We start from the raw sequence: 17800 nt of genomic DNA, 5'->3' as shown, positions 1-17800 counted from the left end.
GTGAGCACCGTGTCCTACCACCAAACAAACGAGCCTAGTTTTAATCGTCTGTTTTTTTCCTCGTATATTAATTTTTCTTTTTGTATTTCCAATGATTATTGTTGCACTTTGCGCTGCTCTTCACGCAGATTTCCTTCCGACTTACAACAACATTTCTCACTGCAGTTAGCCGGTGGTATTGGGATGACAATGGCAGCATTCTTATTTTTTTGTTTGTTGAGTATACAATTTCGAGAGGCAATGTGACGTAGATTGTATATCACTGGAGCCTGAATTTTGCTCGGACAGGTATACATTATACAGGTTACGCTTTCTCAATTCATTGTTCATATGTACTCAACTGCACATAACAATATGATACACATATATGAATAGAAAAACAAATATCCACTTCGTATAATGGACTTTAACAGTAATTCTCATTGTCATGTCATTAATCATTTCATAATCGTGAAATGTGACATCATGAAGAGGATATAGTATATAAAAACTACTTTCTATGACTTGTAGAAACATATTTCCATTGTTTAAAAGTTATCAATCATTTTTGTGAATTAAGATTTCAATCTATTCCATTATGTTTCAGTTTCTGGAGAACGAGAAATAAACATCACTGTATACATCCTGGGAACTCTTCTGTGTGTTGTTCTCATATTGCTTGTCATCCTTTTGGTGGCTTGGTGCAACCATCTTAAGAAAAGGTGAGACTTTGTAAAGTTCAGAAGCTTGTGTGTGTGTGTGTGTGTGTGTGTGTGTGTGTGTGTGTGTAAGTATGTTTGTGAAATGTTGCGAATACGCGGTAAGCTCTCTTTGGCATTTTTACGAATGCCTTTTCTCGTGATATTTACCACCAGGGACAGAATCCAGGAAAGAGGGGGCGCCTTTACAAAATTAAAGGGGGCGCATGCATCTCACCCCCAATTCTGTTTCTTTTTATTTCTTTTGTCTTAACAGAAACAAGGGGAGGGGCACGCGTCCGGTGCGCCCGTGCCTGAATCCGCCACTGACTACGTTAAATGCATCTTTCTCCCTCTCCCTCTCGCTCCCCCACCCCCTCTCTCTCTATCTCTCTCTTTACAAATCAAAAAGATGTTATTACGTTCAACAAATAATTTTTGTTTTGTTTCATTATTATTATAAGAGATAAAATTTGCAACCGGATCATGCCTTCACATTTCAAAATAAACAAACCTGTTTCAGAAAATTGAAAGTAAGCCAATGATGTTCATTTTCATTAAATCTTGAGAATTTACAGTAGATATATTATTTCTTTGAAACGGTACATATCTCATCCTTCCAGGGACAGACATAGACCATCGCCAGCTTCGAATCAGCTAAATGACAGGCAATTGCAGATGTATCCTGTAGACACTTCGAATCAAAATTCGAGCCCTGCAGATTATGCTGTATTGGACACTACCGGTACTGACGTGGGAGCAGAGGGTCACCTTGTTTCAAACAACCCTGGCAACATACGCAGAGTTATCACGGTTCTTCAAGAGGATCCATATCATGTCTACCAGGACGCTGCGGAGGTGCGCAAGGTGGCTTCCCAACCCTCTAGCGTAGAGCAAATGCCTCTTGGTGCATTTTCTGCGGAGAGGAATGACAATACCCTCGTCAGCACATCATTCACCTCAGTAAATATACCCCACATTGAAAAGTACAATGGCTTGCAGGAAGCACAACTGGAAAAAAGTGAAAATAGCTACGAGGATTGGGACTACCAAGATGTAGACCTTGATAAAAACGATGGGGTGAAAGAGAGTGCGTCTAGATCCCCTGGAGGAGCGCGCTTATTTGATGACAGGTGTTATAATTCACTTGGCTTCACCAAAAGATCCGACCGTACTTGTACTCAAAGGCAGGATGCCTGTAGTAGGCCCACAAATCTGTCTAATGCGAACGAGGGGCTAGAAAATGAATATGCAAAGCCACACAAACATGGAGACTTTGCCAGGTCTACAGATATGTTGAAAGACAATGACTACGATCACATTAACTTTGCCTACTATGATGACACTGCACAAATTCAAACCCCTACACACCCATCTATCGGGCAGACTTTGCAATCTGAAGATCACTCTTACAGAAAAGGAAATATACCCCGTGCCAATATAGGTTCCGAGACAGGCGCAACTTCTGAAGACGTTTTCTATTTTCAGTTAGAACAGGGAGAATCTAAAGATATGAAATCTATCAACAGTCCAGTGTATCCTGGCGCTTTTGACTCGAGCGATTATAGTTTGCTGAACCCTGAAGAACCCAATGAAATCCTTCTTCCAGATGTGAGAGGACTTGATAGCATGAAGGACACCAAGAAACAGACCAGCGAGAAACTAGTAATGTGTGAAGAATTGTATGCAAAGGTGGACAAAACTCGAGTAGCCTGTAATGCTGATGACAAAACAGGATTGCATGAAGAAATGTACGCACAGGTGAATGAGACGATAGGGTCATCCCTGTCAGGGATACCGGTGATGTGCGAAGGGTTGTACGCAGAGGTGGACAAAACACGTGAATCATGCATTGCTGACACAGAACCAGCATCGCATGAGGAAATGTACATGGATGTCACAGACATTTAAAAATGTCTTAATCTCAAGAGCGTCGAAAGTTTGTGGTGTGTTTACCGTGTCTGTACGGAAGCCGCTCCTATGTGTTCAGTCTTATCCTTCAAAGTTTGGACTATTGCAAGTATTGACACCCTCTTCTCGATTGTAACTGGCACTAAATTCAAGTATCTTCTTGTTAAACAACTTAATCGCTGCTTGTTCGGTTCGTGAGAATATCTACTTGATCTAGACATGCGATATTACAGTAAATGTACGAGTATATCATATCGCATCACTCACCATAGACATATTGTAAAAGCAATGTATACACGTGCATCTCAGCAATTGTACTTTATTTCAGGTATAGAACATTGTCTTGTGTAGGTCTGCATGTTCTAATCATCTAAGATAACTCACAAGTTATTAGCCTCATCAGTCGAGATCGTCGAATTTAGAAGTGGTACCATGAGTGCTTTAGCAAGTTTTCAATCATTTGTAGTTACCCACTTTTGAGGGAGAGGACCCAACACGAGCTTACTGGAACTATTCGGATCTAGTTAATTTATGTAGTTATGTTGATGATTATGATATGTGATTATCATATTCCATTTGATTCATAAACGTTTACATCTACTGATCTACCACATGTACATACGTCATACGTGCACGTCAAACATGCAATGGACAAAAATTATGATATGATTGACCAGCAACACCGTTATTTCCCCCGATGAGGCCAGCATTGAGTAACAATTGCAATTCGTATGAGGAAGGTAAAGCATTTCTGCACGGAAATTGTAATGTTCTCGCATCGACAAATTGAAAGATGCATAGGCCATGTCGCCGTAAAAGGAATCACAAAGTTTATTATTTTGACGACATCGAGTACTTCTGTACATAATTTTTGTATGCATCATGTATGTTTGTTCGATATCATGGCACTTGAACAATCACATATCCCTGTGGTCTGTATTGTTTTGACGCTCATCTAGAAGTAATACTGGAGGTATTGATTTCATACTGTATCATTGATTGACACTTCGCCATGCTAATGTATCTATGGAAGTGACTGCACGGGTGCAGTCAAGAGACCGACGCCCACGAGTCGTACAGCTCACAAGTCATACAGCCCATGAGTTATACAGATGCAAGAGTCATACAGCCCCATGAGTTAACAAGAGCCACGAGACCGACACATTAAGCCCCGTGTTGTATCTGTCGAAGTCATACGCTTGTGTCGAACTCATGGGCTGTATGACTCGTGAGCTGTATGACTCATGGACTTGCTTTCAATGTCGATTTCGTAGGCTGATGACTAATTGTGTCGGTCTATTGGGATGACCCCGACTATACTGCTTCTGCTATGCAATTTATTTCTTTGCACCGTATAGTGTTAAGTATTTGTTTGCTTGTTAAACGAAGTATCCATGTAAGATATTCACCATAAGTATAGTTACATGCACTTTATTTTAAAAAAAAAAAAACTTTCACAAAGACCAATTAGCATTGACACATTGTTTAAATTGTATGTTAACATTTTCTCTGAATATGCAGAATTATATAATAGAGCCGGACCGAGCCGGACCGAACAGGAATTGATTTATTAGAAGTAGAAGAAATTCCACCATTACACGGATTCAAGTTGTGTTCAACATGAATATTTTGTAAAGATGTCTAACTCCTTCAAAATGGTGCTGTCAAAAATGTCATCAGCTAAGACTGTCACCTGGGGGCATTTCATGAAGCATTTTGTCTGACAACTTGTCGGAAAAAATTTACTTTCAGCCAATCAGATGCAAGGAATTCAGTAGCTTTTAACAGTTTGTCAGACGAAATATCTGACAAAACGCTTCATGAAATGCCCCCTGATCGTCCATCTCTTTACCTCCGCAGTCAATGCACTTTGTTCACCATTATAGCCACTGAAATACAAAACGTCTCTATATTGTTCATGAACCATTTTCCAAATTGATAATGAGAAAATAAACATGAATATATACCAACAATTACCTGGTTTCGTACTTGTGAAGATTCTCGCCACCAGGAAAAATGAAAAGCATTGTTAATATGTACAGCTGTAATTGATAAGTGTGGCTATTAGCTTCGGAGCGTATCAATATCATCCCCTTAAACACAGTGGAATGATTCTAGACCTATATTGTGTGACAAAATCTACTTATAATGGTTAAATAACCCCACATGATAATGTAATATATGTGAGAGCAATGCATTGCAACACTGTTTGTGCTGGAATATTTTAAATTCAATATGAAAGGTCACGGGAAAAGGGGGGGGGGGGGGGGGGGGGCTAAGTTCCCCTGAATTGGATTGATGTGGTATGTAATCCTTCACCCCGCATGCCCAGTACAGTCGACGTACACCGAGGTCTTGATTTTGAATCCAGAGCTTGTAATGTTATTTATCCAAGATTTTAATGATATAAAATATATCTCATATCCTTTCAGATGAATATCGATGTCAAATAAATTAAATTTGGAGAAAAGCAATTCATCTCTTTACATGTGCGTACATTCAGTTCAATTATAAGATGGATGATTGTTAGGCAAAAGCGTTAGGGCTAAACAAAAGCAAGAAACACAACTGTACAGGCGGCGCTGAATAATAATTTTAAGTAGGTGAGGGGAGATAATGATGAATTATGAGGTATATATATATATATATATATATATATATATATATATATAAATCAAGAAATATACTGGTAACGTATTTCATTTTTATTTTTTTGCCAATTAAGAATGAGTTTATTCGACTCAAATTTTTTCAAAGTTTTCAGCGACCTCCGTCTTCTTAGGCCCCGTCACACTACAGCGAATGCCCAACGAATGCCCAACGTATGTCCAATAAATTTGAAAATTTGAAGATATGTTAACATCCATTGGTAATACTAGAATAGTTCGTAACATGCTTGGCGTTCTTTATATTCATTAGCTATTCGTAGGGATTCGCAGAGATACGCTGGAGCCGATTTTATTTTTAAAACATGTCCAAAATCTCCAGCGTATCTCTGCGAATCCCTATGAATAGCCAATGAATTCAAAGAACGTCAGACATGCAAACTGTCTTTACATTTTCGAATTCGTTGGGCTTTCGCTTGGCATTCGTTGCGCATTCGCTGTAGTGTGACGGGGCCTTTAAGGAGTCTTTTCTCCCTGGAGCCAATACGGGAATTTTCAAGATGTTTGTGTGATTGTGTGATTGTGTGTGTGTGTGTTCGTGTTCGTGTAAAACACATCAAACATTTTCTATACAGTATATTCAGGCTCCCCTTCCCAGTTAAAGGTTGTCTTGAGTTACATATTTCTTATGCATTCTTTATAATATCCTTAAAAAGTCAAAAACACCAGACCCTTGATATCCTACATAATTCTGTGTAAATTGAATTGTGCATCGCATAAACAAATCATGGTTATATATCCACTTGTCCACCTTCTCAGTGGTACATCAAAAATATACAGTTGTGTTAGATCATTTTATTTATTTATTTATTCACCGTATAGAATAAAAAAAATAACAATGATACAATACAACTGGAATGTATAACTGAAGAGAAACGGATGGATTGCCCTTCTCAGCTCGGCCTTCATGGCCGTGCTGGTCTTCCGAGGGGTCCAACTTCACATGAAAAAAAAATTACAATAGTCGAAACTCCATACAATAAAAACTAATTATACACACACTTACTTACACAAAATGATATGATGAGAAAAAAAAATGATACATCAGTGTACAAAATCAACTAAGACAACATTACAAAAAAAAATCGTTGGGAAAGCACATGATAAGCCATTATGACACGCAAAGTAAACTGGGTGCTTCGGACGTCAGTGTTTCCCGGGAATCCTGAAGAGAACGGAAATAACTGAAGGCATCGAGAATGAACAACAAGAACCAGTTATGAAGTGGAACATACATGATTTACTATACATGAATAGATCCGAATATTAAGTATATTAAGTAACGACTACGAGGTAGTAGCAAAGAAGTGTTGTATACTTAGCGCGGGTTACTGAATCTATAATCATAAAGGTAAAGCACATTGTAGCATGGTATCTCAGTTGAAATACATTCGAATCTGCAAGTTATAGCTCATTCCAGTAACTAATGCAAAGAGTAGCTGAAACAACAACCGAAATTATGTTCGACATTATCGAATCTCAGGATTTATAAGGATAATCAAACACATATAAGGAAACAACAATAACAGCGACCTCGACTCTGGCGGCCACCAGGAGGGCGCATCTTGTGAAAGGGACTACAGACAAAACCAGACAAAGCATCGTAGCTTCCCATCTTTTTTTAATCAGAATGTACGATTATGATTTCAAAGATTACAAACAGTAACAGAAACATATTGTTATTGTTAGTTCCTGCAAGAAATTATTTGCCTGTTATTTGCTCAATGTGCATTTATCATAAAGCTAAAAGGTCGAGTCTTTAATGTACTTTCAAAACAAGAATCTAGCACCATTAAAAACTCATGCATACTGCGGGAAAACATACATCAATATTCATTCTCCACGAACGATCATGCAGATGATGGGCTCAGACTCAAAAGTAAACAGGCAGGTTGGTATGCAATTGAAGCTATGATTGACGGCGTATACTCACCACATTCTGTTTCCGTTTAATATCTCATTGTTTCGCTTCCTTGAAAGCCTGGGTAGTCTGATGAGATATCGTTATTCAAAATAAATGAGTATCTCACATGTCTTATAAAACTGTCTGCTTGATCACGCAAGCACACTCAGGGAGTGGTCAGCTGTTGCGCAGTCTCGTTATGCGCACTTTCTCTCACGACATCCTCAGGAGCTGGAATCTCAAATTTTTAACAGTGACAATTACTTTTGTGTATACAGCGCGTGACATGTTCCCGTGGTTAAGGTCTGCAACACAATATCACAGATTTTATCTTTAAACGCTATTGTCTGTCCTTAGCAGGTTGTTTTGCATTCGATCAGAATTTTTCAACAGTGTACACGGACTGTGACCACTATTGGACCTGTTCATAGTAGTTATACAAATCATTGAAAATGGAATACCTGGAATGGTCATTTGGTGTTCTCATCTTTCCTCATTTATTCCTCTTTTCATCAACCATGGAGAGTAACACAACGTGTGAGTATCTGCCATATGCATTAATTTTATTAAGTCATTGATATATTACCAGGGAGGTGTTTGGGTAAAAGAAGACAAACGGTCATAATATACATTATTTACATACTGGCGGTAATAATCACGTTAAATCTAATTGCACTATCATGCATGCTCATTTTCAACTGGGCATGCTCATTTTCAACTGGGTCTAAGAAATAACTCATTTTTTTTAAATCTTGTTTAGGTAAACTTGACTGACATTGGGTCAATGATGTATGCTATCAATATCAGCAGTCGAACTTTAAATATGAAATTTGTTAAAACTATTTTGGAATGGTTTCCTCCGTTTTTTATATTAGGTACATGTGGATTTATATGACAACCAACTGCTTTAGAAAAACTGTCATCGATCATACTTATCGGTATTTGTAACAATATCACGTATAAAGTGTCAGTTATTACTTATTAAAGCCTATGGTAATAAAGACTTATTGACGTCTTGATTCAAATTTGTTCCACTGACTGTGAAGGTTGAATCAGTCTCTTATAGGCATTATACTGTGGGCTGTGTGATCCAGGGTCACTCCTACACTTACTCTACATGAGATGCAAAATAAAAATAATGATAAAAGTAATAATAATAATGATAATAATGTACCACTTATCCACTTTTGTACCGCAGATTTAACTGTGAACTGTTCGGGAGGACCACTGGTAGAGGAGATATTGTGTGATGAAAGATGCGCCAGTAACGGAGATAGTTGGGTTGTACAGGCGCCCCGTGGACGTCGAATTCTCACAGAAATTGAGTCCATGAACAATAAAGTGATGACTTTTAATATACGCGATGAAATTGCCAACAAAACGTCCCTGATATTGATTAAGGATCACAACCAATCTTCCCCTTATTTGTCAATGGCCCATCAGACGAAGATTTGGATATGGCATATATACCTTTCCGATGAAGTTTACGATGACCGTAAAATGTTACGAAGGTGAGTAGCAACAACGTTGATAACTTGCGTTATGTATAGATGCATATAATTATGCATACAGCTTGTCAGCATTTTATAGTTTAGCTTGTTTTTAACAGCATGTTATTTTTCTTTCTTTTTTTTTCCATTTTTCACTGAAAGAGGTTTATAATTTACATCAACTAAATGGCACTGCGGGCAAGTAATGAGATCATTGTTAAATCATTATCTAAATTTGTGAAGGTCTGAGGAGAACTGCGTTATTTCCGTGTGATATAAAAGAAGATGACGTGATTTAAACATTTCTAGGCCTATAGGCTACAAAATATATCATCACTATTCGCAGAAAAACAACAAACATGCAAAAGATATACTTTGGTGACCTGATATTACCATGCATCCTTTCTCAAAATGTAAAAGGTATGTGATTAAAAAAAAAATGATTTAAATGTAAACATTGTGTGATATTCCATTCTTCATGAGGACAGAGGTATAACTATTCCCAAAGTAATCTTCATCGACGTAAACAAGCTAATAGGGATTTTTACGACAGTTTATATGATAAAAGTCATGGGTATTTGTAAGACGTATGTGTCCGCCGAAGGGTTAAAGGCATTATTTACCTTTTGCAGATGAAACAGAAGTCCCAGCTTTAGTGCGTCAAAATAGTTACAAAATGTGAATTAACGATAGAAACGAAAATTAAAAACATTTAAATCATTATAAGCAATGTAAGCATTCCAGAGATACAAAATGTGAAGAGGAGTTATACTAATATTGTTTCTAGACTAAACTTTTTACAGTTGTGGTTTAATGAGAAAATTAGTGATATATCTTTATATTTTCTACTTTATAATTGCGATTTTTCTTTCGTAGTACGCTTTGTGATGCGATTAATTGACCTACACATATGCATCAATTGTGTTATCCTTAACTTTAACATTTAAAAAAAAAAATCACTGCTCCCAGTGGTAAACAGAAGCTTCATGCATGCGTGCAAACCAATTGGAAAAGAAAAACAAATCCGGTACAGGGAGAGTAAAAAAAAAAAACAAAAACACACTAACAAACAAGCAAGCAAACCAAAAAGTTCCGTCTTGAACAATGATAAACATTTTCTTTCATAAACTCGACGAAACGTACTATGCACTGTTAACTGAAGTAAATATAAAGTGTTTGTGTGTGAGTGTTGTTGTTTTTTGACACCGTAACAGTCGTATAACTAACACAATGAACATAGTAGACACATTACAGTGGACAGAATATTCAATATATTCCGAGACCTGAAAATATACTTTTACGTAAAAAGATACCTTATATTCTCGACTTTAATTAGCCTGCAAAACAATTTACCAAATTAGTTTCTCTGTTGTTCACATCATAAACACATCGAACGCTGTTGTTTTACACAACCAAAAGTCACGCTCAAGTTTGGGGACTTTGTTATTTTTAAGCGGTACCACTGGTGGAGCTGATTGGCGAATCCTCTCCCCTAGAAGGCTCAGTGGTCCTAAGTCCAGACAGATATGTCTGCTATGATGGATTTAACGACAAAGCTGCTGAATTGGTCTGTGGAGAGCTCGGCTTCCCAGCCGCACAGGATTATTCGCCTCAGACTCCTCCCAGTATAACAGCACGAAACGGGATTCAACGGATATCATGTCTTAACGGTGACTACAGTATTATGCATTTCCTTTACAGCATACATGTATGTAATCTCAAAATTGAAAGGAAATCATACATTTTTATTCAAAGAAACAGAACTTTAGAAACATTAAATGTTATACATTTGTACTGCGCGTTGTATCGAGTTTGGCTGTTTGTGATTCAGAGTTAATTATTCTTTGTAATTACTTCCTTCTTTCCTTTTTTAGAAGGAAGTCATCATTTTTTATTTCAATTCGTGTAAAACATCTACAATATGTCACTGCACAGGTGTTTCGTACGTACGCCTAGAGGAATGTGTGTCGAATAGAACCGACTGTCCCAGGCGCATGACTGTAAGACTGAAATGCCGAGGTGAGAGTAGTTATGTATTATAGTGGAAAAAATTCCAAATGCTTTCGTTTGTATCTTAGTTTTATCGCAGACTCCCTTGTGGGTTATATGTATTATTTTGATATAGAGAAAGAGGTATTGATATACGGTAAAAAGATTTAATCAAGAGTAATGGTTCTTGAATTTCAGGGAAAGCATTTAGTGTATCTATGTGCGTTTCATAATTACAGAGGTTGTCATTACGTATCTAACATTACCAAAATATGACACGACTTATTGAAATAGGATTTTCCTATTGAAAAAAAAACAAACAATTATTTGCTGGCTGTAACCAGTACAATCTATATTTACCAAGAACCTGGACATCTCGGATGCTTATATACGTCGATGGACAAGTTATCTTCACAATGAATCAGGCGTTCATTCTAACGAAATGTGCATGTCTACCGGTAGAAGAAAAACCAGAAAACATGACATTGTTTTTGTACGCAGTGGAGAGAGTATATGCTTCACATCAGAAACATAATGCCAATGTCATATCGGACGGAAGGTTTCGTCATGAATGGACATGTCAAAGGGAGCCACAACTTAAATCCGGACAACTAGTCTACTATTCATATTACCGTGAATATGAAAGAGAGACATTTTCTAAAAGTGAGTTAGAACGGAAAGACGAAGAAAAAAATAGAGAAATAACAACAACAAAAATAATTCTTCACAATGAATGATGATTCCGGTCATGGATGCTTCATGTCTGGCCCAATGACTTTTTTTCTTCCGAATCTGCCCTACTTGTACCGAAATATGAACCATTCCTTTCATGTCTGTGTTTATTATTACAAACATTGTTACGTAATGACATATTCCACGTAAACTGTGGCTTTATTCATGTATCATGGTAGGGAAAACTGGGTCCAGTCGTTACATTGGCAAGTTGTCTCATGATCATTTCCTCAAAATCTAATAGAGAAGGCGTTTTAATCGCGGTTTCTGTCATAAAGTACAAAATAATACCTTTTAAATGATATATTGGTCACTACATATAAAGGCACATTTTTGAAGTAATGGTCAAAAGAAGCAAAAAAATGTCTTATTATTCTTTTTATTTTTCTTAACCTTTAATCGCAAATATCTCCATTTGGCAAATATGGACTTATCGGTTTTTTTTGTGAACAAACTCTTCATTATATATATATATATATATATATATATATATTTCATTATTTAAGACATAAAAATGTAGTTTAAAACCCCGTGTTTGGCGCGTGTGCGTTTAAACGTGATTTTTATAATTTTAGTCGTTTTGTACACTGTATAAGTTACTGTATAATTTGCACATGAAAGGTTTTTCTTATGTTCTGAGATTGATTTCGTTATGTGTAGTAAGCATTTTGATTTTGCTTGTATTTCATGTGCTATTTCAAATGTAAGAGCGCCATGAGCATCATTATTGATGGACTTTCCGCTTTATAAGAGGCCACTATTATTATTATTATTATTATTAAACACAGACATTCAGATCCATTAACTACGTAGCAGGAGTAAATTGTTTGACCACGACTAAGTATGTTCTGGTCTATTTTTTTTTTCAACTATAATCAGTCCTTTCCTTTGGTTGCCTTCTCTCTTTTCCTGCTATTGATAGATTCCCTCGGGCTGTGTGATCATCCCGGCCCTGTGCCTAACGGTTATTGGGGCTCCAATATAACGAGCTTTGGGTCTGAGATGAATCTCACATGTGGCCCGGGTTTCACCCTCATCGGCAACGCAACACTGCAGTGTGTGGGACTACCTGGATGGTCGACTTACTTCCCGGTTTGGAACACGTCAGTCCCGTCTTGCCGGGAGGTCGAAAATGAAACAAAGGGTAAGTCTGCCTTACATACATTAAGGTGTATTACAGTAGCCGTCAAAGAGTAAAGTGATCAATTTTCCGATAGGCCTAAAAACAAGCGTATGAAATATCAAGAATGCTCTCCTCTATTAAAAAGGAAATCCTTATTTTGATCTCAAGCCTGGGCACATTATAATGAAATGAGAAGAACTTCTTTCTTAGATTTAGAAATTGCATTTCAGACAAGTATTTTCGGTTTCCATTGATAAAACATGTTAACAATGTGCGATTTGAACCGAAACCTTGCGAAAATAATTAGCAGCACATGATATATTTCAAAAAATACGAAGAGAAAATGTTAAATGACTGTTTGCATCAATTCTGTACGATAATTCTGATAATGTCATCTCAATCTCAATACTTTTTTTTTTCATTCAACTAAAAATAAGAAGTGAATAAGTGCTAGTCATACAGTCCGTAATTAAGAATTGAATGAGTGCGACTGATACAATCTCTAATGTGAACTCTGCTTTTCACAATCTTGTTTATTACAAGCTGTTCAGTTGGAGAGTAATATCCAGTTCTGATGAATTATCATTATAATGGTGTACATCCCTCCTTTCAAAACATGGAATTTCCCAAGAATCTTTTGTTGGATCTATGTTCGACTTTAGTTTTTGTGCTGTAAGGTTACAAATCCATTTGGAAATATATCACAACTTCATCAAAGACAATTTCCTATAAATCAATATGGTAAGAGTAAAAAAGACATTCGAGCAGTAAAATCCATTTTTGCTTATAGAATAGAGCATGAGAAACTTCACGCTCTCAAACTAATGATCGTGTTAATTAAGAGCTTTGTGTCGAGTGAAATATGATATATTCTACGACGTCAATTTAGTAAAGCATGCTGTATTCATTGGTGAGATTTATTTTGCTTAAAGTCAAACCGATTGTTCATATTATTTTGCTATTTATCGGGGGTCGATGATTTCAATTAGATTTTATAGGCTGAAGGAGAAATATCTGACTCCAAATCGTTTAACATGTACGAAAAGGACTGATATTATTTCCTTTCCGGTTCTCCGAATCCGCAATTTATGATTTACACAACCATTGAGTGATCAGTCGACAGTATTATGATGTGTGCTCACTGTATTTCCTTTCTTAAATCAGGAAAATTAAGTAAGCTTGAATGATTTCGCGATGTGCAATTATTTTAACCTAACCTTGTTTTGACATAACAAATTATTTACTTCGAAAAAGATGTTAGAACAGATAAAGACATCATCGTTTCATTTTTTTTCGCACATTAGGAAAATTTGCACCTGTATAGTCCCATTGTTAACTCGTTTGCTTGATTTCAGATAATGAATTCCAAGACGTTAAAAACTACACAACAACCACTCCAAATACAAACAATGCTTCAAGTAAGTATCAAAACATGCAAGCTTAATATCGACGCAATATGTGTGTGTGTTTGTTTTTTGAAGAAAACAAAGGTGATGAATCAGAAAAGATGTTTGCTGCCGTTATCGTTTTGAAGCTCTTTGTGGTAAATATGCAGATATGAAGGATTCAAATGGACTCTAAACAAGGGAAATGGAAGATGAATTATTTTTTCATGCGTTCTACCAATGCCGCTGCTGTCTTTTGTTGTTATTGTTAATAGGTGGAATTTATGCCACCCAAGAATTTTCATCGAAAATGATTATTGCGACATCTACTTCAGGTGAGTTGATGAACACAACGCAACACAACACAACACAACACAACACAACACAACACAACACAACACAACACAACACAACACAATTTTCTTTGTACCGGCAGTGGTTATCTAAAATAGAAAGCACCGAAAGTACATTTTTATGTTGTTAACATCGTATTTTTATTGCAACTAATTGACGACTTGCCCTTTATCAACGTAAATAAACACTGATTATTCAGTGTATTTATCAGGAGGGATGATAAAACTCAAAACGAATTTTAACCCAAGACATTCTTATTGCGAGACAGACGTTATATCCACGAGACCACTCAGCTTTGGCCTGACATCCAGTGATGTGGTTCTGATCCCTTATGGCAGTAGACGTGTTGGGTATACGTACTGCATAACTGAGATTTAATGATTCTTGGTTCTTGGCTTGGTAAAGTCTGATGGGTTTGACGCCTGACAGGAGGTATGGGTTCGAATCCTACTTTAGTACATATTATGGCCTATGATTTTATCATAGCTACGATTTAATGCCCCGATTATTCGGTGTTTATTTACGTAAAAGAAGGGCAATTTTTTTTCAATTACTAGATGGAAAAGGAAACATACTGAGGACCTGTATCCATAGGGGAGCACAATGATTATTTGCCGTCAGGCGAAAGGTTGGTAGTGGAGTTGATATGATGCCAGTCTAGAAATTAGGAGGTCATGGCTTCGAATCTTACCCGAGTATATAATGTACATGTCAATGATTTTTATCATGTCTGCGACTGAAAACACTGAATTGTTGGAATGTATTTCAATACGTCGATGAAAGGCAATTTATCTATCTGTTACTTCACGCACCCGCAAGAATCATTTATTTCCATAGAATTTTCTGTTTTGTGATTACTTCAATGTTTTTAATCTTTTCCTATCTAGTAACGAAAAATGAAAATAACAAGTTTTACTTCACTTTCAGATCTTGGGACAGACGTGACAACATACACAATGGCGACCCTTCTGTGTGTCGTTCTTATTCTACTTTCTATTCTATCCATGGCGTGGTGCAAACAACACAAGAAAAGGTAGGCCTATAGTGTTTGCTTCGTCAAGACTTGAGTGTGGGGAGGGGGAATAGCGAAAGAGCGGTAAGTTCTAGGGACACAAATCATTTTAAGCTGTTTGTTACTCGTGAATTTCATAGTATCTACAAGACTACGCAATATGCGGATCCAAAACATGCAGCCACCCTGCGGTTTATTGTATTTAAAATAATATTTGAATATGACCATTGTCCTAAGAATGTCGATAATGATAATAAATGTTCTTTCAAAATATTGAAAATTATTTATGTTAATATGTAGGAAGTACTCTCTAATATTATATCTTTATGGCTGTGTTGATCAGAAATATTGTTTAGCTTTCAAATAGTGAAAATATCCATTGATTTAGATTTTTTTTCTTTCTTCATTTATGCTGTAACAGAGGTCGGCCTACTGAAGTTTCCAATCCGTCAAATGAGAACCCAAATGACAGGCACGTCCAGTTGTATCCTGTAGATACATCAACCGAAAATCCGAGAACAACGGAACATGTTCTGTTAGAGTCTGCAAGGACTGACATTGGAGCACATGGTCACAATCTTCCAAACCATCCTGTCGCTCTACTCGAGACCACCATAGCTCAGCAAGAGGACCCAGATCATATCTACCAAGACGCTGCGGAGGTAAACCAGGGATATTGCCAACCGTCGGGCATAGAAGAAACTTCCTCTTGTACAATTCCTGTAAAGAGCAACGGCAAAGCAACAGTCAGCGCTCCGACTATTCTACGTGGTCTAGAATGCGTTAACTCACAGACATCATTCGATCAAACAGAGAGTAGCTACGAGGACTGTGAAGATTTTCATGGAAGCCACATGATGAAGAAAAGTGCCTTCAGGCCTCACGATGAGGCGTTCTTGTATGATGACACGTGTTACAATTCACTGACAAGGTTTGACGACATTTGCACCGGAAGACAGGATCCAAGCAGCAGTAAAATGCACCCCACTATAGAGAGAATTGTCAACGAGTCTGATGGAAATAGAGAACAGAGCAGTGAATATTCAGAGTTGTGTAAATCTGGCGAACTTACCAAGTCGGTAGGTAAGCTTATCTGTGGAGACAACGAATATGATCAAATCAATCCAACCTCCAACGACAACAGGGCACGAAGTCTCAACCCAGCTTTCACATCGACTGGTCCCGTTGTGAATCACAAGGGTTACTCTCACCAAACAGATGACACTCCATATTCCAATTTAGGTTCCCTATCAGCTGTACCCTCTGACGAGGTCTTTTACTTTCAATTAGATCCAGCGGCCGGCAATGAGAATGATACCAACAAAAAGCCACAATATCCTGACGCTTTCGACTCCACAGACTACACTCTTCTGAATCCTGAAGAAAATTCCAGTAATATTTTTCTCCCCGAAATGGACAGATTCAATGGACACCATCACACGATGAACCAAACATGTTCCGCCTCAAAGCCCGAAAATTGCGAGGAACTGTACGCAAGGGTGAACAAAGAATCGGGACCCTCTTTATCAGAAAAGGTAATCATGTTCGAGGAGCTGTATGCAACGGTGGACAAAAGACCTAAATCATGCATTCCTGACACAACAGGCACGTTGCATGAGGAACTGTACATTAATTCTATTAACACGTAGTTTTCTTTAAAGTGGGTGAAATATGAAGTGTACTGAAGTTGAATCAACCCACATAAAGAACATTCTTTCCTGTTTCTTCAAAATTTATTTCCATTGCAAACATTCAGCTGTAAGAATTCACAACTTCGGAGGCAGTATATTTGTAAGCATTGCACGTGGCTTTACAAAACATGAAGCAAATACAAAAAGGCAGCAACATAACATTTAATGTTCTCAAAAGAATTCCATGTCTTCTGTATTTATCTTCAGAGATACCTTTTTCCTGGTAACGACGAAGCAAATGGCGTGTAGTAATGCAGTGCACCGTGATTACCTAAAAGGGCATTGACGAAGTACTTTGTTGTTGCTAGATGACACACATGTCACTCATTAACATATATTTTGATACAATTTTTCATCTTTGAAAAATGATACTGAGTGACTCCACAGAGGAAAGCAGCCAGTTTGCCATGTTGAAGCTCTGTAAAAATACATCACTCGTGTATTAAAATCAATGTAACATCGAGCTTTGCAATGCATGTATCAAGTCGTAACTATTGTGGATGCATGAGTAATCTTATAGCTAGTCTGTACATGCTCTACACTACTATGCCCCCCCCCCCCAAAAAAAAAAAAAAAAAAGTACAATCAGATTTTTGCATTGATAGCACCTAATATGATTTAACTGTCTAAATGCTACTTCAGGGTCTTAAAATATAACACCTTAGCTCTATTTAGCAGAAAACCCCATTCAATTGGTTTAAGCGGTCACAGAGAAATGTAAATTGTTGTAAAGCATGTCATGAGTCTGATTCTTTACCACTTGGATGCTCTTGTGTGTGAACACAATAGACAGAACTTGGAGAGAAGAGATTCCTGACATACTCTACAAAATTCCTCATTTCTCTTTGACCACTGAAGCAAATCGAA

The 17800-nt window shown here is 37.3% G+C and overlaps 1 protein-coding gene across 1 annotated transcript; it reads left to right on the top strand.

The window, feature by feature from the left end:
* The first annotated feature begins 7441 nt into the window (after positions 1-7441).
* Positions 7442-17412, top strand: LOC139738028 (uncharacterized). The gene is made up of 9 exons (XM_071648693.1): positions 7442-7694; positions 8356-8668; positions 10102-10317; positions 10583-10666; positions 12291-12512; positions 13847-13909; positions 14152-14211; positions 15158-15263; positions 15664-17412. The coding sequence occupies exons 2-9, from the start codon at positions 8635-8637 to the stop codon at positions 16889-16891; spliced, it is 2013 nt and encodes a 670-aa protein (XP_071504794.1). The 5' UTR covers positions 7442-7694; positions 8356-8634; the 3' UTR covers positions 16892-17412.
* Positions 17413-17800: the final 388 nt, after the last annotated feature.

This window comes from Diadema antillarum, unplaced genomic scaffold, assembly GCF_040938485.1.
Source record: "Diadema antillarum isolate AM-2024a unplaced genomic scaffold, OU_Dant_1.0 seq00000719_RagTag, whole genome shotgun sequence".
Classification (NCBI taxonomy): domain Eukaryota; kingdom Metazoa; phylum Echinodermata; class Echinoidea; order Diadematoida; family Diadematidae; genus Diadema; species Diadema antillarum.
This window is presented reverse-complemented; position numbering and strand designations above follow the sequence as displayed.

What these genes read in the sequence shown, in the direction of transcription:
- LOC139738028 (XM_071648693.1), top strand. Translation starts at nt 8,635, where the DNA reads ATGAAGTTTACGATGACCGTAAAATGTTACGAAG. An exon ending in GACCGTAAAATGTTACGAAG is followed by an intron (nt 8,669 to 10,101) that starts GTGAGTAGCAAC and finishes GTTATTTTTAAG; the next exon opens with CGGTACCACTGGTGGAGCTG. An exon ending in ACGGATATCATGTCTTAACG is followed by an intron (nt 10,318 to 10,582) that starts GTGACTACAGTA and finishes GTCACTGCACAG; the next exon opens with GTGTTTCGTACGTACGCCTA.